The sequence below is a fragment of the Fopius arisanus genome, unplaced genomic scaffold, assembly GCF_000806365.1.
Source record: "Fopius arisanus strain USDA-PBARC FA_bdor unplaced genomic scaffold, ASM80636v1 scaffold00057, whole genome shotgun sequence".
Classification (NCBI taxonomy): Eukaryota; Metazoa; Arthropoda; class Insecta; order Hymenoptera; family Braconidae; genus Fopius; species Fopius arisanus.
The window spans coordinates 522,435-549,337 of record NW_011887796.1 but is presented as its reverse complement, the minus strand read 5'-3'; the positions used below and the strand labels follow the sequence as shown (position 1 = coordinate 549,337).

At 34.4% G+C, this 26,903-nt stretch overlaps 5 protein-coding genes across 7 annotated transcripts; 4 read left to right on the top strand and 1 right to left on the bottom strand.

Moving 5' to 3' along the window:
- The first annotated feature begins 219 nt into the window (after window positions 1-219).
- Window positions 220-4,612, top strand: LOC105268451 (transmembrane protein 65). Of its 3 annotated transcripts, none has more exons than XM_011308020.1 (6): window positions 220-898; window positions 2,044-2,064; window positions 2,835-2,876; window positions 3,001-3,068; window positions 3,572-3,775; window positions 3,909-4,612. In XM_011308020.1, the coding sequence occupies exons 1-6, from the start codon at window positions 610-612 to the stop codon at window positions 4,014-4,016; spliced, it is 732 nt and encodes a 243-aa protein (XP_011306322.1). In that variant the 5' UTR covers window positions 220-609; the 3' UTR covers window positions 4,017-4,612. The 3 variants fall into 3 exon arrangements, with proteins under 3 accessions (XP_011306322.1, XP_011306320.1, XP_011306323.1); XM_011308018.1 differs by lacking the exon at window positions 2,044-2,064 and adding an exon at window positions 1,549-1,674; XM_011308021.1 differs by lacking the exon at window positions 2,044-2,064 and adding an exon at window positions 1,539-1,674.
- On the bottom strand, window positions 4,609-7,191 carry LOC105268452 (protein CNPPD1). The gene is made up of 5 exons (XM_011308022.1): window positions 6,976-7,191; window positions 6,528-6,624; window positions 6,088-6,293; window positions 5,884-6,012; window positions 4,609-5,486 (listed from the first exon to the last, which is right to left on the bottom strand). Exons 1-5 carry the CDS (start codon window positions 7,015-7,017, stop codon window positions 4,785-4,787), a joined length of 1,176 nt encoding a protein of 391 aa, XP_011306324.1. The 5' UTR covers window positions 7,018-7,191; the 3' UTR covers window positions 4,609-4,784.
- A 265-nt stretch (window positions 7,192-7,456) lies between these two features.
- LOC105268450 (actin-binding protein IPP) lies at window positions 7,457-11,981 on the top strand. Its single transcript, XM_011308017.1, has 6 exons — window positions 7,457-7,971; window positions 8,424-8,952; window positions 9,073-9,238; window positions 9,314-10,007; window positions 10,420-10,640; window positions 11,357-11,981. Exons 1-6 carry the CDS (start codon window positions 7,902-7,904, stop codon window positions 11,591-11,593), a joined length of 1,917 nt encoding a protein of 638 aa, XP_011306319.1. The 5' UTR covers window positions 7,457-7,901; the 3' UTR covers window positions 11,594-11,981.
- A 3,464-nt stretch (window positions 11,982-15,445) lies between these two features.
- Window positions 15,446-24,309, top strand: LOC105268449 (uncharacterized). The gene is made up of 3 exons (XM_011308016.1): window positions 15,446-15,899; window positions 21,485-21,715; window positions 22,515-24,309. Exons 1-3 carry the CDS (start codon window positions 15,812-15,814, stop codon window positions 22,856-22,858), a joined length of 663 nt encoding a protein of 220 aa, XP_011306318.1. The 5' UTR covers window positions 15,446-15,811; the 3' UTR covers window positions 22,859-24,309.
- A 285-nt stretch (window positions 24,310-24,594) lies between these two features.
- LOC105268447 (girdin) lies at window positions 24,595-26,864 on the top strand. Its single transcript, XM_011308015.1, has 2 exons — window positions 24,595-24,736; window positions 25,131-26,864. Exon 2 carries the CDS (start codon window positions 25,180-25,182, stop codon window positions 26,671-26,673), a length of 1,494 nt encoding a protein of 497 aa, XP_011306317.1. The 5' UTR covers window positions 24,595-24,736; window positions 25,131-25,179; the 3' UTR covers window positions 26,674-26,864.
- Window positions 26,865-26,903: the final 39 nt, after the last annotated feature.

Here is a 26,903-nt window from a genome sequence, read left to right as displayed (position 1 = left end):
TTGGAGAAAGATTTGAATGAGAACAAAAAGAACAGAGAAATCAAATCTTCTATTCAGTGGACAAAAACCGAATTGAAACACCGAGCAGACACTTGGGGAATTCTGGGTAATCTAGTCTAGAAAAAATTCGAAAATTCGATAATAACGCGCCCTTGGGATTCTACATCAGCATCCAATCGTTTGATGGCGCCACCATTCAAATCAACGGGAATTATTTTGGATGTAATTCCCGAAGCCCGAATCATTCAATAATCCAGATCAGTCCAGATGACGTCAAAACATCTCCATCACTCCAACGAATTCACGTTCCTCAGGAATTCATGGAAAATCCGTACCAAAAATCAGACATTGCCGTCCTCGTCTTAAATTTTTTTGAAAGTCCAACAATAAACTCGGAAAAATAATCATCGCTGAAAATTAATTACAAGGTGTGACAAAAGTGTAGAACAAACCTAAAAAATCAGCCGCATCCGATAGCGCGTTTCTAAATAATTGTAATTAATAAATAATTGATTAATTGACGATGACATCTGGGTGATTGACATTCTGGTGGTAAATTATTGACTCGAACGAGGTAATCGATTTGCTCAGGGGAATCGATAAGTCAAGATGAGTAAAATGACAGTTTTGTGTCGGTCAAGGGCTCATTTTGGAGCTTTAGTCCTTGGGGGTGGATTTAAGTTCTCCAGGAGTTGGTTGGGGGTGAGAGAAATATGTGGTGGAAAAAGGAGAATGGGAGCTGCTATGGGAGCCACTGCCAGTCCTGGAACACTTCCTGGGGCTCTGTCCAAACAACAGGCTAAGGAATTAGCTGTCAAACTAACTAATGATGAGAGAACTGTTCTCATCCATGCACTACAGGAATGCCAGTCTGAGAAAACAAGAGCTGAATACGAAGGTGAGTCTTTTTTTCAACTCTAAACTTCAAACACCAAATAATCTGTAGAAGTGTCACATTTTCTCTTCAGAAACTTCAGCTGCTTTACGGCAAAATAAAATAAAAATATTGGGATATAAAATTCTGAATCTAAAATCATCTGTTTATTTTTTTCTAATAACTGTTTACGTTTTTCTCTCAGCAAATTCTGTGGAGAGAAAATTCCGGATAAATTTTCCCGAATTTTCAGAGGGAAATTACGGAAAAAGACTTTTTATGGGCTAGAGAAAGGAAATTATATAAATTACCGATTGATGTTTTTTGGGGAATTTTTATTTATTTAGTGTGAGATAATGGCGATTGCGTCATTCTCCTGATATATAACGGCAAAGATTGACGTCAAAGGCATAAAATCGAATTTCTGAGATGAAAGTCATGGATTCTTTTAGCTAGTATTTTTCAGTCAGCGTATGAGGAATAATTGAATATTAGAATTAGAATAATTGATTTTCTTTGTTATAAATTTATTATACTTTCAATATATTCTCATGGAAATGAGAAATCCCTGGAGATTCACTGGACCCCAGGAATTTGATTATATCATTATTTTAATATTATTGAATGAATGTTTATTGATTTATCTAGTTAAACATCGATAAAGTTTATCACAGGTCAATTGGCAGCTTTTCGATGGCGGAGTAAATTCGGACGACCCAGCAGTGTTCCTTCACTAGGAGAAGTTGATCCCACTGGAAGCTACTGTGCAGTACCTGATGACTGGCTTCTAAAAAAGTATGGTACGAATGTCATAATCCAAAAATATTGATTTCAGCTTTCAAGGGAGGCAGCGGAGGTGGTGAACGGAATTACCCCATTTCAATACCATTTTTCACTTCATCTGCTGGCAAAAAAGTTTCTTGAAACTTCCATTCAACTCAATAAATTACTCCCGTTTCCTCCTGATTGCGCGAATTTTCAGTGAATAAACAACAGACAATAATAATTATGCCAATCATCAATGAATAATATAACACCACAAGTTCAAGGAACTTTTTGCAATTTTTTACAGTGAAAAAGTAATTTCAATTGTTGAAAATAATTGAGGATTAATTTTTTTTTAATAAAAAAATCAATTTTTGACACTAATATTGAACTGTTGATTCAAGCGGATCCCTGGGGAGAACAGTGTAAGCTGGCATGCACCTAAATGTTAGACAAATTACTGATAAACAAACAAAAATAAACAATCTAAGTGTGATTTTTTTCTGTTTGTTTAGATAATTCTCACTGTCCTCTGCCTTCCACCCAAGCTCTGGGCACATTTCTATGATTTTATCGTTTTACATTCCTGATTGTTTAAACAATAATAACCATTCATGGAATATGTCTTACTGACACAGGCTGTCTCCTTTCTGCTTTACCTATCACACTGGACAAAAAAAATGTCTAATTCTGTAAGTCTGCCTCAACTACATGTTTTTCTTCAATTATTTGTACGTAACGGCCAAATTTTTTCCATTTTTATTCCTAAATTTCCCAGAACCTCTGGATTCTGTAGTAATTATAGTGGGGATATAAACTTTCATTTAATCCAAAAATAACAATTTTTCATGCTGTTTCATCGTTGTAATTAGGATCTCCACTCAATCAAATAATTATCTATTATCTAGGAACTCTGGGGAATCTAGAGGTAAAAATATTCAAAAAATTTGAAAAACGAGCCGGAAATTACACAGCAATGGAATGACGCATGGCAATAATCTTTTTTTTACTCAATTAAACACGTACTAATCTTTTTTTTTATGCATTTTTTGGGGAGTAGGAATAATTTTGGGAATTTTCCAAGGGTGGAAATGATCAATGGCTTTTCTCGATTCAAATTTCACTCGTTATTATTCATTGACTCAATTATTATTTATTTTCTCAGGATTCGTTAATTATCATTTTTTGTTTTCAGTTCAAACAGTGCCACAGCCACAGCGGAAAGATCTTATGAGAGGTAAATACAACAAAAAGCAAAGCTGATTGACAATTAATGAATAATCAATGAAGCAATTGCTTTTATATAAAATAAACTAACGTCTCCATTATTGTAAATAACCAATTTCTATATTTTTTTGTAGTGGCTGCAGCTAATGCCATTCCATTCATTGGATTTGGATTTCTGGATAATTTTATAATGATTATTGCTGTGAGTATCGTTTGATTTTTTATAAATAATCGAGAAGTACTAAAACTAAACTTGTCCACACATGTATACCCTTTCGGGCTTTTACATTTCCCACCCCCAGTTCCCCCTGTACCGCAATTACGCCGAGGGCCGAAGGGAAAACCTCATGGGAAAAAACCTTGGCCAGGTACAGTCGTCCCTTTCGAGACTACCGCTCGTACGATGAAAACCTGTGCAAGTTAGAGCGAATTCTATCTCTAAAAAACCCCTGGCATTTCCCCGACTGGGAATCGAACCCACGAATCTCATGTGCCAACCCCCTACGCTCTAACCGCACGGCCACCGCACGTCGGTTAATAATCGAGAAGTATTTCTCATGAGTTTTCTAGCGAAAATCGAGAATCGTTTATGCAATTAAAGTAGTGATTGAAGTAGTACATGAATGGAGCAGTAATTAGGAATGGATTAGGAATTCAATTACAACGAATGATTCGAGGAATAATTGATCAATTCGATTGTCCTAGGGAGAGCAAATCGAAACATCAGTGGGGGCTGTGATAACTATATCTACAATGGCAGCAGCTGCCCTGGGGAACACAATATCTGATATCCTGGGGATTGGATCAGCGTATTACGTCGAATTACTCGCCCAAAAAATTGGATTTCAACCACCCAGATTGACGCCAATTCAACTCGATCTGCCCAAGTCGAGATTAGCCGCTAATTTGGTAATTAATTCTGCAATTTGAAGGCCTCAGTTTATCGTGAGAAATCACGAAGAAAATTAATTCCAATTTCATGCCAAAACAAATTTTCAATTGACGAGTTTTCAATAGATAATTGATAAACCATTAATTTCAGGGTCGAGTAATTGGAGTGACAATTGGCTGCATGCTGGGTATGACTCCTCTGCTGTGGCTCCATCAAGAGTTGAAAACAGACGACAGCCCCGAGCAAGAAGGGGAATAAATAGTTGACAAAAGGCCATTTTGTGTCATTTGTCAGTCATTTTGTTAATAGTCGCCATAACCCCAATCCGAATAGTTTATAAACAAATCGCTGAGCGTCCATGTTGTGTTTGCTTCGTGTACGGGAAATGTATATAGTATATTGTTACGAGATGTCTTCTAGAGTTTTTAATTATTTTTCATGACTTTTTTATTTTTTCTTCGCAAGTGACTCGAAAATAATTTTTATGTGTGAAATAGTTTAGAGGAGAAATAGGAGAGGTGAATAGGATAAGGTATAGATGACTTGTAGTAATTGGAGAATTTAGAATTGGAAATTTATGTGGACCAAGGAATTGAAGAATGGTAACAATCAAGATTCTGTTGTTTAGTCGATTAGAAGAAGATGAGTTCGAGTTCGAATTCTGTTGTAATTCCACTATTACTCTATAATTTTGCTAAGATATTCATTTCTGAAATGAAGTTACGAAGAATTAAATTATTTTATTTTACAGCAGAATTTCAACATGTAATTTGTTTATTTTCGTTAACTCCTTCTTAATTATTAAATCGGCAAATTATTGTCGATCGACGAAATAAAATACAAAAAAACCTTGATTTTCTCAATTAAAACTTTATTCCTGTCAAATAATCATCTTGAAATATTCCCAAGATAAATAAAGACAAAACTACGTGCTAGTCACTGTTCCCATCTCTGCTGGATACATCAGTAGAAAAAATATATTCTTCACATTTTCATGATAAAAAATACATGGATATCCCCTCAGTCTCAATGGCCAATCGAAATATCCGAGACAATTCCCACATAATACTTCCACGACGGAGCCACGACGGAGCCCTGGAAGCTCTGGAGTGTCTCCCTCCAGTTGATCTCAGTAACGAAATCATTCCGAGGCTCAGGATTCAGCACCTGAGAATTCGTAACAAAAGATCCCCCCGGATTTTGCAATGGGATATCTATTTTCTTCTGGCAATCCTCGTCATCTCCAGAGTAATCTGCAAGCCAGCTACTCAATTGAGGGATCCACCAGTGCCAGGAGTTATTGTGGGCCTCAAAATTGTTGAAATAATGTTCAGAAGCCGTAGAGTTTGCGATGAACTGATCACCAGAGAATTGAAGTACGTTCGAGTAGTTGAAGTCGACTGAAGGATTCGGAAGAGTTTGGGGAATTCCTGGGGTTTCGATGGACAAGGGAATGCTCTTGGGGGCCAGGGATGTCCCAGGGACATGGCTGGCGATCAGGGCTGACCCCAGGAGGGTTACAACACCTGCTGTATAAGCTGCTAGACAAACTGAGGAGATGCTGACGAGGGCCTGGACTATTGCTGTGATCCGTATCGTCTCGACGAGACACGACAGCTCTCTGTAAGAAAACCATCCCCTCTTTGTCCCCTCCTTGTAGGCCACATCCTTCTCTAGCTTTCGCAGCCGATCCCAGAATTGATCGTTATAAATAAATATCTCCCAGTTCTGCAGCAGAAATTACCAGTAATTTTTTTATTTAATCATGCAATCACAATGGAATGGGAAAAAATTAATCTGCCGATTAAATTAGTGCTGTCTATGCAGGAGAACATAAAACTAGAGAATAATTGTAAGTATTTTGACGATTAATGATAATGTCGCTGTCTGGCAACGGATAGGTTGCAGGTTCAATTCTGGTTTAGAACAGGTGACAATTCTAATTATGAAAACCTCGTTTTACCTTGATGTATGCGAGAACACATCTCTGATAAGAGAAATGTTAACAATTCTATACCTCGACACATCGGGTAGAATCGGTGAGATCTAACAGAGTCGACTCCATGTAAAATAACCATTGAAAAAAAATGATAAGGCATTGTATTAGAACAGATCTGGAACTTACGATTGCTGTTAAGAATTCTTTTTCCAGTCTATTCATCTGTGGTACAGTTAAATCTCCAGATTGTGCCCATTCGGCGTTGAAGACTTCGTCCTCTTCGCCATCATCATTCAGGAATTTACTAGCAATCATCTTGAAAAAGATAAATTTGAGTTATTAAGATTGACACAGGATGTTAAAATTGTTAAATATAGTGAGAGAAATTACAAGAGACACGAGGAAGAGTTCGGATGGTGCGACTTTGTACAGATATTCCGGATTGCAGTCTTTTAAACGTTCCAGGTACAGAAGAGCCAGGACGAAGGAGCACGGGGAGACACAGGCGTTCCTGGAGATTCTACTCGCCTCCTCGACGTCCAATCTCTCCAGAGTGCAGCCACTTTTCACTTCGGAAAATAATTCAGCTGCAAATTCTGTGAGGAAAAAAATCCAATTGTTCAAGTAGACATTTTCTCCCAACTTCTCAAATGAAAAATTATGATGAAAGAATAGAATATTCAAAGGGGAAAAATACGAAGTATAAGGAATTTATTTCACCCTACGCCATGGCCCAGGACTAAAATACTTAAAGGTAAAAAATGGGTTTTCGTATTTTTCACTTTGAAATGCTTTGAAAATTTGTTGATGTTCAATACAATAATTCATACCAGTTACTGGTAAACTGAGTCTATCAGTCATCGGTAGTTTCGAATAATAAAGAGATTTCGTTATTCTACTTAAGAATTCGTCCTCTTTTCCCATCGTCTGCAATAAAGAAATAAAATCATTATAAAAATTCAAATTTTTGTAATTAATTCTAGTTTCACTTTAGTCTGTCACATCAAGTATCTGAAATTGTTCATTTCAATTGTTCAAGAGATTTGTGACTTAATAAGTGATAATAAGTGAATTCTATTTTTTGGGTCTACTCCAAGTCCAAATGACGCCTCATGCAGGAAATATATATATATTTTTTTATGGAGTAGGTGGATTGAAGGATAAAGTGTAAACACCTAGAGGAGATGGAACATTATTTATTGTCTTTTTCCACATTTGTCCATTTATTATGAGGTTGAAGCGACAGGTGGCAAGTGCTCGAATACGGCGTGGTCTCACCTTGAGTTTCGCAGACGATCGTTTTCCTCTGGTTACACTCATCACGAAATAAAATATCAACAATTGAAAAAACCTCCTCTAAAACATCGATTAACCAAAAAACCAACGATTTTGATAAACAATAAGTGGAAAATAACTGAAGTGTTCGGAGGACTTCCGATGATGAGGGCGAGTGGAATTCGATTTTCTCTCGATACAATATCGATACTAAGATTGTCGATAGTTGATATTCCTAATGCGGAGATTGCGCGTGCGATTTACTAATTCAATAAATGAGTTACGAGTTTATTTAATTTGTTGAATAAATATTTATAAAGGTTTGATATGTTGAACGTAATATTAAACCTATTCAAATTATTTATTCCCTTATTTTGTTGATGTGCCACTAAAATTTAAAAATCATGGACGTTTTACGTATCGATACCTCGATAATATCGAAAAACGCAGAATCGATTTGGATTCTCGTGAAGCCTCGGAGATTCTCGGAAACCTCCGAAGTTCACAGCAAAACTCTTCGAACCGCAATCACTCATAGAATCGAAAATATCTGGTCACCTAGCGATTTGAAAAAAAAATGTGATAACAACTATTTGTGAAGAATTTTTCGCTCTGCAAAAACTTGTTCTTGACATTTTCTCGTAAAATGGTTATTTGTGGAGATAATCGGAAAAATGTGGGTATATTTGGATGTGGGGGAGGAATCGATTTTATTTCTTCATTGTGAAGGCAACTTCACTTGTCTGGTGATTCCTCTATGGAGTTGTCCCTGAAAGAAAGTGCACCTGATGTATTGACTGAAATAATGAGAAATTGATTTTTGAGGAGGGAAAATCGAAAAGTCTTGGGGATTTTCTTGGGATTGATTTCAGACTGAGGGTGAAGTCGAGGTGATTTTCGTTAAAGATGAGTTCTGGGAAGTGGCAGTGATGAGGCTGAAGGGGAAAAACAATACAAAATCCTTCCAGAGTGTCTACAAAGTGTTATCACGTATATGTCGTAAGTCTCGGGGATTAATTAATTAATTTAGTGTCATCTGGGGTCTCGGTTTTGGGGTTAATTGAGGAGGGGAATTAGTCTAGATGTGAATGGAATGGAGATCCAAAATTTCTTCACAGTAAATTTTCATATTCACCCAATAATTCCTCTCTAAAAAATATAATTCCATTCTTCAATTAAAATCGCCTTTTTGATTATTAATTAATTCATGGTAATTTACTTTATTATTCAATTAAATATTTTTTATGTAAATCCATATGAAGGGCTCTTCAACGATCAAAAAGTGTAAATTGGATTGAATTATCGTGAAATTAATTTGAGTTTCCTCAAAAAAATGCTCCAACGAATTTGATAAATTAGGTGTACCCCATTTTGCTTTGATGCTTTAAAAAGTAAATTCGCCTGAATAATAAATTCTTAATTAAACAATAATTTTCTATCTTCTGTTTCAGGGGCAGTAGACAAAGGGCAATTAGATGGTTTCATGGCTGATGGTGGTACCCAGCCACTGAAAAGTGGCCACAATTCCCAAGCAATGGGTTTTGCCTCTCAACCAGTTCGCCAGAGCACAGAAGTCGCCAGTTCAGTGTATGCAGTTGGCCAATATGCCCCAAAGGTCCTGAGAAATTTGAATGCCCAGAGATTGAAGAACCAATTCAGCGACGTGGGCCTGATGGCTGGTGACAAGATAATCAGAGCACACAGATCAGTTCTAGCAGCTGGAAGTGCATATTTCAATGCAATGTTCACTGGTGGACTAGTGGAGGAGCAACAAGAGCTCGTGGAGATTCACTCCATAACTCCCGGCATATTATCCATCCTCGTGGATTTTATTTACACTGGAAATGTCGATATTACTCAGGATAATGTCCAGGAACTGTTTGCGGCTGCTGATATGCTCGAGCTGGATGAAGTTGTGGCTGGCTGCATCGAGTATCTCAGGCAGCAGCTGCATTATTCAAATGCTTTGGGAATTTACAGGTGCGACGGAGAGATTGGCTGGGGATAAAGGGAATTCGTGGCAAAACCCACAGGGATTTTTCAATAGTAAAATTGTTGTCAACTGTTGTGAATTAATATTTTTGTATTATTTTCTGGTAGATTCGCTGAAGCCCACAATCGTCTGGAGTTGATGGAGACTGCCCTACGTTTCATTCAAGTCAATTTTCCTCAGGTGTCGCAGGAGGAAGAGTTCCTTGATCTGCCAAAGGAATATCTCATTCATTTTCTCAGGAGTGAATATATACACATCGACACTGAATTTCAGGTGATAATTTTGGTATAATAAATAGAAAAATCGATGGGGATATTGATGTTAATGGATTTCTTAACTTGTTGTCAGGTCTTCCAAGCAGCCTACAACTGGATAACCCACGATGTTCCCACACGTCGTTGCTATGTTTTCGAAATTCTCAGCCACATAAGGCTCCGATTGTGTTCACTGAGTCGTTTGGAGTCCATCATACTCGACTGCAAGGACGCCAGTCTCATCGTAGCCCTCAGATCTATTCAGAAGGATTTAATATCTAATAAGGGGTGCTTGGTGCCTCTCAGGGCGCAACCACGAATCTGTGCCAAGAAAAATATTCTCGTTATCGGTGGATCTAAGAGAGAACATACTGCTGATAGCTGGGCCAGAGATGCTGAATCTACTTATGAAACTATTGAAAAGTATGACACATTTACTGGACAATGGAGTGAAGTGGCACCGATAACCATTGGACGAATACTCCCAGGTGTTGCCCTTCTGGATGGGAAGGTTTACGTGGTGGGTGGTGAACTCGAGTCATGTATAATAGCCAATGGGGAGTGTTACGACCCCAGAGACAACGTCTGGACATCGATTGCTTGCATGGTAGAGCCCAGATGTGAATTTGGATTGTGTGCTCTAGATAATCACTTGTACGCATTCGGTGGGTGGGTAGGAGAGGATATCGGAGGCTCCATTGAAACATACGATCCAATAAATAACACCTGGACACTCCAGGGAGAATTACCGGAGCCCAGATTCAGCATGGGAGTTGTTGCCTACGAAGGTGATCCTCATATTTTGTTAATTAAACTTCATGGAAAACTAAATGAAATCCCTGATTGCCTCTATATATTAGAAAGCATTTCGTTTCTATTGACATTTGTTTGCGAAGAATACACAGTGTGACTTTTCTCAATTTCACAGAATTAATTTTTTAATGTTTTCAAAATTGGAGCAAAAGTTTTAAAAATCGTGAAAAATCTCGAATTGAATCAGATGATTGATGATTTCCACTTATTTCTACTTTTAAAATCTTTATATCTGAGAATTCAATAATTTTTAATGAATATTAACATTTTTTAATCAAATAATTTAATAATAATAAAAAATTAAAAATAAATTTAATGAAATTTAACGATCAATAAATTGTAGAAGATAATTTTTTGAAAAGGGAACTTTGGAATTGTTTTTTTCAGGATTGATTTACGTTGTTGGAGGCTGCACTCACGACAGTAGACACAGACAAGACGTAATAAGTTACAATCCAGTGACGGGAGAGTGGAACCCTCTGGCTTCGATGTTGACTCCACGTTCGCAAATGGGAATTACCATTTTAGACGGGTATATTTACGTCGTTGGGGGAATGAATAAGAATCAAGAGGTTCTGACGTCCGTTGAACGGTACTCCTTCGAAAAGGTGAGGATTTAACGTTCAATGACTCAACCAAACGCCACCTTTTTTGAGAATTTATTCAGCAATCAAGACACGTCAACAAATTTTTGTATAGACTTAGTAACAAATTGGGATTGAACTAGAGAACATGAATTTGTAGAGACAAAAGTATTCAATTAATTAAAATGGGGAAGTGAATAATTTAACTGGAGATTCTGACATTTGATCCTTGAACTTCAATTGAATGCCATCGTAGACTATTTGAGATCATTAACATCCCCACAATCACTTATTTTTCATGATCACTGCAATGTCGTAAAAACTCCCAAGATAGTCAGATCAAAGCACTGATTCAATGCTCTTTTACTTCGTTGGATCACGCGATGTATGAGTGACTAACAATTACAAACTGACGAGAGACCGTGAGAAATAGTACGGGAATAATATTACCCCTGGATTCGTGGTAATCCCCAAATTCTATGGTAACTATTTGCGCGGCTACTAAACTCCATGCAAAATTGTCATTTTGGGATTAGATGAACGGTTATCACTTTCGACAGGTTTAATGTATGGCAGTTCAATCGCGGTAATTAGTATCCCTGCGCAATCCCATAATTACCAGAGAATCGGGGAATAATTGGGAAAGTGGCAAATCTAGAGATAAAAATGTTAAAAATCCGGGGAGGCGTTTGAGTGACTAAAATGTCAGTTTAAGAGTGGGAGAAAATTTTATTTTTCAGAACAAATGGACAGCAGTCGCTCCAATGAACATGGGACGTTCCTATCCTGCAGTGGCAGCTGCTGATGGCCGTCTGTACGTAATCGGTGGTGATCAATCACGTGAAATTAATTTCTATCGTACGCAAATCACAATATCAACTGTCGAGAGTTACGATCCAAGTACAAACACGTGGAGTGAGTGTGCATCATTACCAACGAGTCGTGGTGAAGCTGCTGCTATAATAGCACCATTCTGATCTTTCAGATTAATATTTTTATCATTTTTTATTTAAATCCAAAGTATTGTTCAGATTTAATCAAAAAATGACGAAAATCCATGGAATTTATTGAGTGTGTAGATTAATTCAACACTTTACGATAAATTGTGATACTCGAACATATTATTTTTCCCTTTTTTTATGAATTTAATGTCTTGTTGTATTTATTATATTATATTTCATGCTTTTATTAGTGTTTAATGAGTTCAGGCAGTAATGAAGTGGTAAATTGAGGAAATTATCGCAGATTTCTCTGGGCGTTTTGCACCGAGTAACAATTCTTAACGACCAAATTACTGAAAATTATTAATCAGAGGAAATTGAATCGATGGAATTGAGGAGAATGATTGTTAATTGTCAATTTCACCTTGTTCCTATTTTTTAAAACTGTTTTCTCCACTTTTTGACGTATCAAAAAATTTAAAAAACCAATTACATTTAATAAATTGATTCTCGAATAAAACTATTTTAATTCGACTAATTTATGATTTTTTTTTACCATATCCCTAACTCCAGAGATTTCTGCAAGAAGAAAATGCAAAATTTTTCGATTTCAATCGATTTATCCTTTCTCTACTGAAATATCATTATTTGCGAACTACACGGCTTTTGAATTTGTAACTGGGAACTTATCAGTACTCAAAGGCATCTTATCAATGAGAATGGATAGTTTTTCTCATCCCAAAAAAATCGAAATGCCACTATTTAACTCATTGAGAACAATTACTTATTAAAAAAATTGTTTAGTCACTGATTTCTGTGAAAATTTATCTGAGAAATGAAATTTTAGCTAAATTCTCGATAAAATCATTGAAGAATTGAAATTTTCAAGGAGAATTTTATATATTCATTTAAATTTGTGACGATGTCATCTAACTGTCGACTTCGTTCGATGACGCAGTTTTCCTCGATGATTCCAAGACCATAAAAATCATGAATACAGAAACGGTCTTAAAGCTGAGAACATTATTTGTATTTTTTGTTTGAGCGATAATTTTTTTCCCTTTTCCTGCAAATGCCTGTGACTCACTTCAATGTCAATAGTTTATTGCAGACTCATGCGAGTGGATAAACCGATGAAATTCAATAATTCTCTAACAGATTTTTAGAGTTGCATCACTCATCGTTATTTCCTGTGTCATTAGTTCTGAGTAATCAAATGAGAAATAAATTGATCGTGGAGTGGTGCAGATAATGCTCAAGAGCTCGTCACCGTCATTTTCTCGAGACTCTCCAAGTAACTCTTCAAATCTAAAATCATTAAATTGCTAATTAGTTAATTATTTCCAATTTACAATTCATGAATAAATTTTTGGATGAGAGGAATTGTTTTGCATCAGCAGATGAATGTCCCATTGGGATCTCAATTCACGTGAAGAAGTCATCGATTGTCAGAGACTCTCCCGAATAAATAGATAATTGTGGATTGTTTCACTGTTTTTCACTGGAATTTGTTGTTCATGGTATTAGAAAAATTATTCATGCCTGCTGATGGGTTTCCAATAATTGAAAATACCCTCCAATTATATCCTGATGAGTAACAGCTTATTATTTATGTTGATCCAATGATGAGAAAATTATTTTCTAATTTATGACACTGCAGCTTATAATACAACTCCTGAATTAAAATCACTGGATCTCAAAATGGCACGTCTGTCTCTGATTTTTAAAATATTATTATCCCTAGATTGAACGATAATTAGTTGATGGTGAGGGCATACTAATTACAGCGGTTAAATTGCTATAAAAAATTGTCATTTTGGGATAATTTGAATATAAAATGATAATTTTTCTATATATAATTCAGCAGGCGTAATTGGTATCCCTGCGCAATCAAATAATTGCCATAAAATCCTGGAATTCCCGGGAATTTAGGTATAATCTTTTTATAATCGGAGGTAGATGGGCCTTGATGAACCCAATTTTTATCGTCATGTACCGAGGATTCACGGAATTGCACTGAAACAAAACATAATTGAATAAAAAGTAATAGGTAAAGAAAATTATAAAACGCCATTTTTATACAATTTTATGTGTGAAAAAAGTTATAATGAAATGACACCAAGGACGAGTGATTTTTATTTGCTGTTAGAGTGAGTCTCACAAACGAAAAATCATTGTAAAAATGTTGAAAAAATAGTTATCCACGAATATGAACGTTTTACACTAATTAATGAAATTAATAAAAATCCGTGAGTGAAGTCAAACTCACTGCAATCTGTCGTAAAATGAAATGATGAAATTAATAAATTGATCAATGAAACTAATATATATAAATAAAGAAAAAAAATGTTTTTTAATCACTTTCAAAGATCCCCTCATTACAGCACATTACAATTCCATTACATTTAGTTAGTTATTAGTCATTAGTTTTAATTACTCTTGTGAAATTAATTGGATTCTAACAACAAACGCATGAATTTCGGTTTTGAATTATTTATAATTTTCAATTTCAATAGCTTGTAATATCAAAATAACGTGTCCGTAATTAGTTGGTCATTTTTAATGATTCCGAAATACCAGAATTATCACAGAGATGAATGAAATTAATCTCAATTATTTATGTTCTGACGACTCATCGCGCCTTATTTTAAACCTTGCACTGCTGATCGGTTATTTTTAATTCTCGATAAGTCTTTTGATTCCACGATTGAGATTAGTGAAACAATGATTGATGAATATTAGATAAAAAATTGATTGTAGACGGAAAAAATGGCACATGCTCCATTATTCTATTTTTATTAATCTTATCGATGGGTTATGGAAGAAATTGTTGGGAGACGGGGGAATCCCATGGTTAAACATCGGATTTGTTAATCTAGTGATTACCTGGGAAATCGGAGATTTTGGGGGAAAACCTCTAGAATTTTTCGAGGATTATGGAATAAATCAGGGAAATAAATCAGACCCGATCACTTCAATGATTTCTGTCATTATTAATCAATTCACAATCACTGAATCATTCGAGCAAATTCTCTTTCCTCTTGATTATTGTAATTTATTAATTGACGACAAATGATTCGTCAAAAAAATTCAAAGTTATATAAATAATAATATAATAATAATTAACGAATATAGCGAAAAGGTAAAAATTTCTCGAGTGATATTTCCAACAAATTGACCAGTGGTAAAATTCTCGACTTGTCCAAGCCATTTTGTCCATTAAAAAAAAAACCTGTGACTAAGCCAGGCAATAAAAATGTCCACTTCCTAGACGTCAAATAAAGAATATCAAACTGATAAACAGGGAAAAAAATCAAGGCCGGTTTTTTCATTGGTATCTATAAATAAATTTCTAATGTTTGTACGATAACGATGAAGAAACCACTCTCCATTACAATTCAAACATGACAGACTCTCAGTGTCATTTATCGTTAAAAAATCAATGAAAATGTTGCTTAAAAATAAAATAGGGAAGAACTCGTTCTTCTTTGTTGTCTTTTTATTCGATATTTCAATGTTCTATTGATCTCTCTATCTCTCTTTAAGTTATAATTTATAAATCATTAATTTTTCCGCATCTCTTAGAATACGTGTCATTACATTTTTGTATCATTTTATATATATATAAAAAAAAATATATAGATATTATTGATTTTTATAAAATATATCATATATTGATATATCGATATATTGATATATTGATATATATTGAGATGGATGAAGATAAGGATTTGTGGAGGGGGCTGGAGCAGAATAGTGTAGAATAGTAGCGGCGACGCGAGACCTACACCCGTTTACATATATGTATATATATATATATATCTTCACAAACTCGGCGTTATGTATATTACCATCTACCGCAACTCTCCTTCACCAGTTTACCGCTGGTTAACTACCCGGATAGACACTACACCACGTCATTACCGCACCACCAGTCATATTCATTATTATTTATATTTTTTGTCATTCTCGAAGAGAAAAAAAAATTTTTTTACCCTTCTCATTACCCCCCATTTTCACGCGAAAATTCAAATTTATGATAAAAAAAATTTATTCTGCTGACTTGTGTGAGAATAAGTGATAACTTTTAGGGTGAGAAAAAGTGACGAAAGTTGAGTGGATTTTGAATTTTGATTTTAGTGGATTTGTTGAAAGTGCCGGGATGACGTGGGTAGGACGATTTTTTATGATGTGATCGATGAGGGGACTGGAAATTACTAATTACCAAGTTCCAGTTGATAAATTCATTTTACAATGACTGTTAGCGAATTTTGGTGGTTTGCTGTTGTTGTTTCCGGTGTTTTGAGCTGCACCGGAGCTATTTTTACGGCACCACTACCAGGTGAGTTTTAGATTATAAATTCAAATATCTCGTGAGGTATTAATACTTTGAATAATAATTTCACTAATTTTCTCAATTTAAAGAAGCAAAAAAAATTGATTTATTGGTGTTATACGTGATGATTGAGCAAACATAGAGTATCTTAATCTTAAAAATTGAAGACTGATTGGATATCTTAATAAAACAAAAATCAATGGCTGGTTAAGCTACAATAAATTATATAAACCCCTGTTATCTCAATTATTCCAACGTTTTGCAAATCCATTCAATATAATCGGGGCCACATGTGAAGAGTATATCCATATATTTGGCCACTTCCCCAACTCACCTAATTTTAGATACAACTCTTCGAGGAGCTCATCCAGCCGCAATTCGAGTCAAGAACCACTGAATAATAATTTAGATCAATTGAATATTGATCGGCATCCCTCAATGAGATGATTAAAAATATCCAGGTCATCACTCCTTTTTTTTTCAATGAAAACGACAAACAAATATATTTTAACAACAAAAATATCCACATTATAACAAATTATGTGACAATATTCTGAATATAATTCGTCTATCAATTGTAAACGATGGAATCGGATAAAAATCGTTTTTTATTTACTATTTATATATTTATATATTTTACTACATTATAAAACAGTTTAATTATTTATAATAATTTATTATTTTATTTGTATTACTTTTAAATAGTCGTAGAGTTTCTGGGAATTTTGTGTTTTGATTTATCGGAAGGGTTGAAGGCACTTAAAAATATATTTTTTTCCTCGCGGCCCTGGAGAATATCACGATATCAGCTGTTATCAGTGTTTAAATTGTTTAATCAAATGTTTGTTTTTCGCCCACACCCGATGATATCCGCTTCTCGGCAGGGGACCTTCGAATATTTAATGTTCAGGTGTATTTACACGTTTTTATGATAACGACAATATGTAACAATGACGTTGGAATTACGTGAAAATTTAATTTCCCGACGTAATCAGTTCGCTCTCATTATTTGCCAAGTAATTCACTCTTATTATGCATTTCATTCAACGACTGACTATTTTATATCTATTTCTTCTGAAAATTACATTCACTGATAATTGAATTGTTCACCCGAAATCTAATAAAAAATAATAGAAAATTCATTAGATATTTTACGTTTTGTTTTTTGAAAATCGTAATTGTTCGAGTGCCAGTATTATGACGTGGTTATTGGATAATAATTACCATTTATCTTAGCGTGGAGCTGATAACAAGACAATTATGAATAATTTATCATTAGTGTGACATAATTTCATGGTTCTAGTATAGTTTCAGGTCATTAGAGCGATTTAAGAATTTTTCGTTATGACATTTTAATGAAAAATCAGATGACAATGGAATTGAATATCGACTATAAATAATAAAGTCATGTATTGATGTTCATGAGTGATTAATGATGATCAGAAAGGTCATCCAATGTCTCAATTCCGTATTTTTAGCTCAAGAATTCACGTGCGTCTGGTAGACGAAGAAAAAAATTCATATTCCAAACGCATATCACTCCGTCGTCGCTCGAATTTCACTTGTAGTCTGTCCAGAAATAAATCGCTTTAAATAATCGACAGTTCTTGACAATTAATAATTATTGAACGTTATTTGAGAAGTTGAGAATATTAAAAATAACGTGGAGCCTTTGTGGTTTCAACTTCTGACAAATTCAGGGCTATTGAAGACTGTAATGAGTTACTCTTGGTGGATTTCAAAAGGCGTTTCACGTCATTTCAGAGAAAACACATGTTCTCTGTACGTACAATAGATTTACTCAAGTCAACAGATACGAGAAATTCTATTTTCCAATTCGATATTCATTTCCAGCTCAATGAGCATCTGAAACATTACGCCATTCCGAATTCTGGTGGGAGCGGTGGATGAATGCAGGATATTTTACAAATGTTTATATCAAATATAAACATATATTTATGTTTATAGAGAAATTAAATGATCAAAAGTGAAGTCAAAAGTGAAGGTAGAAAAATAGGGGAATACCCGCCCGGTGGTTTTGGTTTTAATTAAATGATAGCTATGAGATTTTTCCACAATTAAACGTAAAAAAATCGATATTGTTAATATATATGTAAGGGTTAAGGGAATATTGTCGGAGATTTATTAAGATTTCGCCGACGGAAATTTCCCCGGTTGAATGGAATTAATTAGAATCTCCTAGCTCTTATCTTATCAGAATTTAATGGATTACGATAGAGCCGACGGTTAAAAAATTGTATGATACATTAAACTACGGAATTTGGATGTTCATCAAGTACTTGGCAGCTTCATGACCCGTGTAAATTGTCATTGCGTCGGAATTTGTTACAGAACATTAACAATGATCATAAGACGAAGGGTAATTGAGTCATGTCTTACATAAACGCGCTTTTTCCACTTGTAAAACTTTCAAACGCCGCATTAAACCGTTTAAAAAATAAAAACAATAACAATATGTGCAGGGGTGCAAATGAATTCATGACGTAAAAAAATCTCTCAATTTTTCAGAAAGCTCTCGAGTGTAATAAATTTTCTTACTCTTCCTTTATATCTCAAGCAAGAGCTCGTATTATTGTTATCTCTCCGTGAATTCTCAAATTCCACCGGAATTTATTCCGAGTAATTGCCTAGAATTTCATTCACAACATGTCAAGATTAATTAATCTGTCCCCCGACAAATTGCCAAAATTTAATTAAACAAGAGTTACGATGAAAAAAAAATGAGAAAAATAATAAGAAAATTCAAATAAAAAATGGAAATATTTCTCGTTACAAGTATTTTATATTTTAATTTTTTTCATTAGCGGTGGATCGATGAAAAAATCATTTTTTCCCGGGCAATTGCAATTGAATTCAAAATAAATTGGAGCAACCCGTGACGAATCACTAGATCTCGGTACTCACCCCATTTCACTTGCACTTGTTATTACTATCTTTTCTCCCTCGTTTCATGACTCTCTTGGGACAACTTCAAAAATAGTCTCACGTGAAAATCCTCGACTCATCCATTTTCAAGAAACCTGGAGATGAATAAAAGTCACAATAAACCGCTTCCACTCCAGAGTTTACTCCCGCACCCATCAAAAAAAAATATTAAAAACTAGTCCGAGAATATTTTACAATAATATTTGTGCAGTATTTGACGCACGTTCTATGGTTAATTATTAATTAAAAATGTGACTTATTTTAGGAGAAAGTCGATTTGGAAATTTATTGGTCGCAGGTAATCATCGATTCGATAAGAAAAATATAATTTTCTTAAACCCGGAAATTGTCACCAGTTAAATTGAAATTCGTATTTTAATTTCATTTGAAGACTTGAAATCACGTGTTATTGAGTTTTCCTCTTAGGATCATCACTTTTAATGCATGTATTCATGCGTCATATTTCCGCATTTACATGAGAGGAAGGCAAAAATCATTCGATTCAAAATTTTATTCATTTCACAACAAATCGCAGATTAAATCGATAATCGATTCACCTTCTCTGTAATGATGAGACTAAGAGAAAAATTCGTGAAATTTCGAGAGAAAACCCCCGCAGAAAATAATATTTTGACAAAATCATTTTTCATATATATAAAATTAATTTCCATTCAACTGAAAAAATCCGGCAATTTTTATTGAAAACTCAGTAATTTGAGGTGTTGGAAAAATTCCCGGAAAATGACTTATAGGGGAATTTTTCCTTGTCACTCCGGTCTTTTGTTAGGATTTTCAAAATTCCCTCCATTTATTCTAGTTTTGCTGTTGTATAGTCTCTTGATTCAGCCTTTGGTGATGCACATGACAAAAGCACTGAGGCCTCAAGGCAAAACCTCCAGATGAGTGGAGAGACACTCATTGTCAGTCTTTTCTTCCTCCAGCCTCTCCTTTGTTGCCTTCCTCCTTTTTTATTATTTTTCTCTCCTTAGTCCCTTGAAAAAAAATCATTTTGTAATAAAATTTAAACTTATTCAATTCCACTTTCACAATTAATTTCAATTTAATTACAAGACGTTTAATTCTATTTTTATTCAGTAGTTCATTAATTGTTTATCATTTTTACAATCAACGAAGCGTCAAAATAAATAGGAAATATTGGGAAAATGGAGAAATCAATACATATCTGGCATTTAGCCTAGAACAATTTCATGAAGATGTACATATTTAAATCCATCGATGTACACAACTGAAATCTGATGCCAAAAGCATTTCTGGCAGATGGAATAGGAATATTTTTGCTTTAAACCGTATCGTGATATTTATTAAAAACTAAAATGGAGTGAAATGAAATTGTTTTTTTTTTAATGAACCATCACGAGGCGCGATTGCCACGTGGAAGTGAGGAAAAACTGATGATTTTCGTAATGACTTTTGTAATGATTCTGATATAATGTAGTGATACTGATATCACAATTCTTGTCTTGTTTTTCCAGCAATGAAAATTGTTCTAGTAATTTATTTATGAATGAATCCGCGTTCTAGAGCTGATGGGAGAAAATAATTCTTGAAAGAAACATTTTAGTCCTTGAAATTCAAGTTTTAAATGACCAATCAATCGGTGATTTATAATCTTTCCACGTATTTTGCTACCGAGAATAGAATTTGTGAGAAGAAGATTTGCGTAGTTTGTAGTTTCTGAAGACAATTGATTGTATAATGATATATCCTGAATGGATTTGCACGAGACGTGAATTCGCAACACAATAACATCCATCTGCGAATGAACAATGTAAATAAAAAATAATTAGACGATCAATAAAAAAACATAAAAATCATTAACTTCTAGTGGAAATAAAAAGTGGAAATTGTTAAAAATTAGCCGTTGATATTTTTAAAATCCCAGGTCTAGTTTGCGACGTGTTTTTTTTTTTACCGGAGGCATTTCTGTTTGAATATATTTTTTCAAGATTTTTCCGGGTAATGCACTTCGTCCACGCGTGTCACAACGTGATCAAAAGTCTGGCGTACGTGACTTAAATCATCGCTGATGAGATTTGAACGCGAAATAACGGGAAAAAAAGTGGAGCGTAAGGTTTTGCTAGTATTTTCTCAAACCCAGTCACGTTGCGCAATTATTACGTTTACATTCGTGTTTTTATGTAAAGTAGGTCAAGATCAAACGGAGTATAAATTAAATTAATTATTTTTGGTTATTAATTAATATAATAATTTTTATTTTCTTTGATGTTGCATTTAGTATTCTATACTTTCCCCGCTTGCTCTATTTTTTATCTATAAGTTTAAACTATTTGAAAGTTCTATTAATTAATTAATTTATTTTCATTTATTTATTTATTTATTTTCATTTATTTATTTATTTATTTTTTAATTTTTTTAATTTCATTTATTTATTTTACTAGTTTTGTTATCACTTTTTGTTTATTATAAAATTGTTATGCAATTTTTATCTTCCGTTTCCCGTTTTTTTTTTACTGAATCATCAGTTTTGACTCCTCACAGCTTCAGCTGATTCGATTGGTTGTAGATAGAAATTTTTAATGAGATTAACTAAAATTAATGATTAAATAATATGAATGACTCTCAGATATTTCTAGTACTGATACTTTTGTTTTTACTTTTTTCAGAGTATCTGCATGGTCTCACGGGCTACGAAATATCGGATGTGAATGGAAAATCATCGAAAATAATAAAAAATGAAGTAATACGAGCAAGTGGCGAGAATCGAGCGAATGAAGCGAGTTCAAGGCGCAATCCTACGGTCGATGATGAACAAACGGTTTACGTCATTGAATTTGAGTCGGAACCCAGTGAGAAAAATCATGAACGCAACAGCAAATCCATGGACTCGGAATCAGGTGATTTTATCCCACAAAAAAAAAAAAGCCATTTCTTTCTCAAGGCAGTTCTGCCTTCTGACGTTTTCAACGTTAATGAATTTACTATCGAAAGGCTTGAAAAAGCGGTTTCTAGGATGAAAAATTTATCGCTCCTCAATATTTTACGAGCAACTTTTTATTTTCAGTAATTACCGACGTTTTAGAATCGTAAACATATTTTTTCTTCATTTTTTCAATTACTGGAAACTAGAGTTAAGATTTTGGAGTTATTATTTATCGTTTTCAATAATACTATTAGGATTTATCATTACGAATAAATTAACTAGCTGATTTGTTGCAATGAGAGTAAATTAATTACCCAAAGAAAAATAAATATCGCGATGATGGGTTATTAAATTAGTCGGGATTGGACAGAAAAATGATTACCGCTTTTCCTCGAATTTTTTTCAAATCTTCAATTTTCCGCGTGATAATTCATTAATCTAAGACAAACAGCTCTTTGTTGCTGAAGACCCTGACCCCAGTCACTTCTTTGTCTCTTCCACATGTGAAGAAAATAAAAAATGAAATGAGGTGGAAGCAAAACGGGTTTTCAAAACGAGTATCGAGTATAAACTCACATGACAAAGAAGACTCCACCAGTCGTTTTGAACTTGACAATATCGCCGAAACCAGAATTTCCCTTGAATATTAATATTAAAAAAAAAAACCAATTAAGCAATTTAATAAGCAATTAAGGAAATTAATATAAAATACGATAATGGGATTTTGGAATAATTTGAATGTACGAATGATAACAATATATTTAATTTGACAGAAGAAATGGAGAATCAGAGTCCCCTGGATCCCTGGTCGATCGTGTGGTACATTGGATCATTTGGAGGTCTCGTTGCTTTTTTCCTCATCGTCAGCTGTTCAGAATGGTGCTGTCGTAGATCAGCTCGTCCCCTGGGAACTCCTTACACCCAGAGACCAACTGAAACCGTTACGATAACACGAAATGTTACAGACACACCACCACCTCCGTATCACCTGTTCGCACCACCCCCGTACGACTCGGTTAATTACAATGATTTAGTTGATAAGACCACCGGGGAGAAGCTCGATATATACGTTATTTCTGTACCAATCACTGCCACTGAGCAGACAGTACCAGCGTAGCTCAATTCAAATTCAATTCTTCAGATCATCAGAGCAAGTGCCTTAATCTATTCCAGGGACATCTCAATTCATTTTTTTATCCACCATTTTGTCATTATTTGATAGCATTTTAATTGACATATTGTAGAAATAATTTTCTTGCGTTATGTCGACTATTTGCGTCTGAAAATATGAAAAATTACTGCTCTGAAAATTGAGATTATTGATTGAAGGTGCAATGACCTGTATGAAACGCTAGTACTTGGATTATTGATTATTCAATCATTTGGGTGATGATTTTTTTTCTGGAGAAATTAATGAGCGAATCTTTCACATGGAATTGAACGGCTGAACGTCTGATAGAGTGATATTTTTTTTCTGATGCTTTTCTGCTGGAAATAATTACTGGCGAGGTCATTCATTATTGATCAAGTCCAATGACCTGGATTGCTCTGTAGATTATTAATTAGATTATCTCGATAATCAGTGGTTCTCTAGGAGAATGCAGTGACTCGTTGCAGACAGTGAAATTTCATTCGCGAAAATCGTCTGGTGACCTAAAATAATTACTAGAATCAATCCAATTAACTCAATGACCTCAATAATTATTTATCGATTATGATGTAATTATGGTTGACAGATTTTATCAATTTTTTCTCTTGAAACCACTCATTGCTGAGATAATTTTCCATAAAATCGCTGAATCATTCATTGAAACAGTAAAAATTTAAATAAATAATGAAAATATTGGAGGAGAAAAGAGAATCTCCGAAGACACACCAAACATTTGGTTGAGTCATTAAATTTCTTTAAAATATTCCGTATTATGAAATGAATTACGCAAATAAATATTATACTCTGAAGATTATTATAGACTAAAAATATCTAAAAATTCTCAATTACTCGAAGAAAAATACAAAATAATTCTCCCTATGAAAGAAATTCCAGTTATCGAGTAAGAATTCGACATTCGATCAAAATTTTCAATCGAAAAATTCACCAGCTGATTTTTAATAAATCTAAAGTTCTATTTGGATTAGTCAATGCATGAATATCACATGGTGTAAACAATTTCCTGTAAATTTATTTTATTGTAAATAATTCAAGTATGTTATTGCAATTTTCATTGTTAGAAGTATTTTTACAGTACATCAATGAGGCAGTGTAAAATTATTAAATTTCATCGTTAGAGAGTGAATTAAATATTTCTAAATGTTTATGGGATTAATAAAATCCAATAGCTCTCGAAGTTACTCGTGAAATTATTAAATTGATTAAGCTCCGACTGCCATTATGAAACTGCTGACATTGAGAAGAATATCGTAATTAGACCCTAGACCTGATGAAATTTGTATTCCAATTGTAAATTTGTTAGGAAAAATTACTTACTGTATTGTTAAGATATTTATTTTTTATAAATTTTTTGTATAAAAATTAATAAAATGTAAAAAAAAATGCACAAAATTGGTCAACTGGTGATTGTTATTAAATATTTTTATTCTTTGAAATAAATAATTGAAGACACCCACAAAAAAGGGATTTTTTCCCTTTTCTGCAAGATTTTTTTTCATTCCGAGTTTGTTTATTTAATTAAAAAATATAATTGAAAAATTTTTCGAATAGATTCACCAGATCCGAATTAAATGTAGAAAGAAAATTTCATTGTAGATGAATCGAAAAAACTAATTGTTTTGTGAAAAAAATTTTCAAATATTCTAAATCATCCCGCGTAATGTTTCCAAGATGGCGCTGTCTTCGTCGAGAATTTTTCAGGTTGTTTTTCTATATTTACTAAAAAATATATTCGCAAATATACACCTCCTGATAACAATGAGTTTTTCCCTGAATTCCTCTGCAATTCACCGAAAACTGCTAGGATAATTGTTAATTAACTCCACAGTGAGTACACGAGCGATTATTTTTAATAAACAATTGCCCAAAATGTCCACAAACCGTCACATATGTCAGACAAGAATTTGACAAGGAGAAATGTCAAATTAATTTTACGCGTCAAAATTTATATTTATGATTGAATTCACTTTATAAATTTAATTCGATTATCAATTATTGAGTTATGTGACAGTTTGCGGGGTTTTTAAATGTTTAACAATTTTCAACAAATCTGATTTTTCAGGTTCATAAAAAATTCGAACTTAATTATTCGTTAATGGTATTGGAGGAATATATCTATGTATTTTTTAACATAAATGGATAAATTTACCCCCGATTAAATTGCAAATCAAATCTTGTCAAGAACCATAAAATTTATTTTTTAAAAATGATTTTTTTCCAGATAACATCAGTCTACAGTAAATAATTGAAGTTAAAGGAACAATTCTTCGATGGATTCCTTCGAGATCGATTCCAACGCTTCCCTCGATTCATTCCACCTCTCCTCCGAGGACTTGAACATTCCGTCCCCATATCCTCACTCCTCAACTCCAGAATCCCCGAAGAATCTTCAGGACTTCGAGAATGGAACGGAAAAACTCCGACTCGCACTCGAGAATTCCCAATCAGAGGTCGATATCTTGAAATCCTCCAATAATGCCTTGAAGAAAAAAATCGAAGAGCTCTTCCTCGAGGCTCAATCCTCCCTGGAGGATAAGCTCAAGCTCCAAAATACCTTGAAAGATCGAGAATGCCAACTTGCGATGATTGAAAATTCCTCCAAATGGTACCAGGCACGACTGCACGAGTCAGAGGCTGCGAATAAATCATTGAAGACAAATCTAGAGGCATATCAAAAAATTCTACAGCAAAGGGAACAAACGATCGCCGATTGCATGGAGCGGTCTGAACATTATCAGCAATTGAAGGTGAAATTCGAGAGATTGCAGATAAAATATCAAACGGAATGTGAAAATTTCCAGAAGGAATTGAAAGCCATAAAAAACGAGAATTCATCGATGAATTTGTCGATTTTAAAGAGTCAGGCATTTACGGAGAATGAAATCACTCTAGATCTCAGGAAGAGGATCGACGAAATGTCGAGGGATCTTGAGATAGCAGAGAAGAGATACTTAAATTCAGAAATGGCTCGGAGTCTTGAGGAAAAATGCACAATGAGCTGTAAGAGACACCTGGAGAAGATGAGGGAGGAATTAAATTCGGTAGAGATTAAAAAAACTGAAGCCCTGGAGAATCTCAGGGTCTTGAAGATCCAAAGTGAAGACCTGAGGATCGAGAACGAGAGGTTGAACCTCATCCTGTTGTCCTCAAAGAAGGAGAAAGTCGAGGTGGAGGAGGGAATCGTTCATCTCAGACTCCAGCTGACGAAGATGATCGCCCAGCACAAGGCATTAAAAACCAGGAATCTGGAGGCTGAGAAAAAATTGCGGAGGTGTGTCGAGAGACTCAGAGAACTAGAGAAAGAGAATAAGAGGCTCAAAGCCAGGAATTTTGCTGTCAATAATTTTCTGGCGAGAAAATTTACAGAGGAAAAGAGAAAGTGCCAGGACCTGGCGGGAGTCGTGAAGGACGAGAGTGACGAGAATACGAAATCACTTATTAATCACCAGAAAGGAGAAACTGTAAATTCAATGACAATTTGCCTTCGGCAGGCCCTGACACGTGAGAGGGAACTGAGAGATCGCCTGAAGCTGTTGTCAAAACCACTAGATGAAAGTGTTGATGAAGGATATGCAGACAGTGCGGGGTTCTCTGAAATATCCTCACCCTCTCCCCTGAATTCGGGGTTAATGGATTTTGCTGTTAATTTGTTGAGGAGGAGTCAAAATTTTATGTTGCCAATTAATTCCAGTCTAAATGAACTGGAAAGGAAACTTGAGAGACTCAGTGCAACATCTGAATCATTGAGTATTAAATGTCGATGAGATAATCCATTCATGGGATTCAGTATTTATTACTCAAGTATTCGATGAACAATTGTTTAACTAGTTAATTAAGGGGTTTATTTATTACGAGTGGAGGACTTATCCACTGTATTTCGTTGAGTATTCCCATCAATTCAGTAGTAGTAAAATCGTGGAAAATGTTTAGAGACGAGTTGGAGATTAAATATTAATTTAATTATCAATTCAATCGATTAAATCATGTCTGCAAA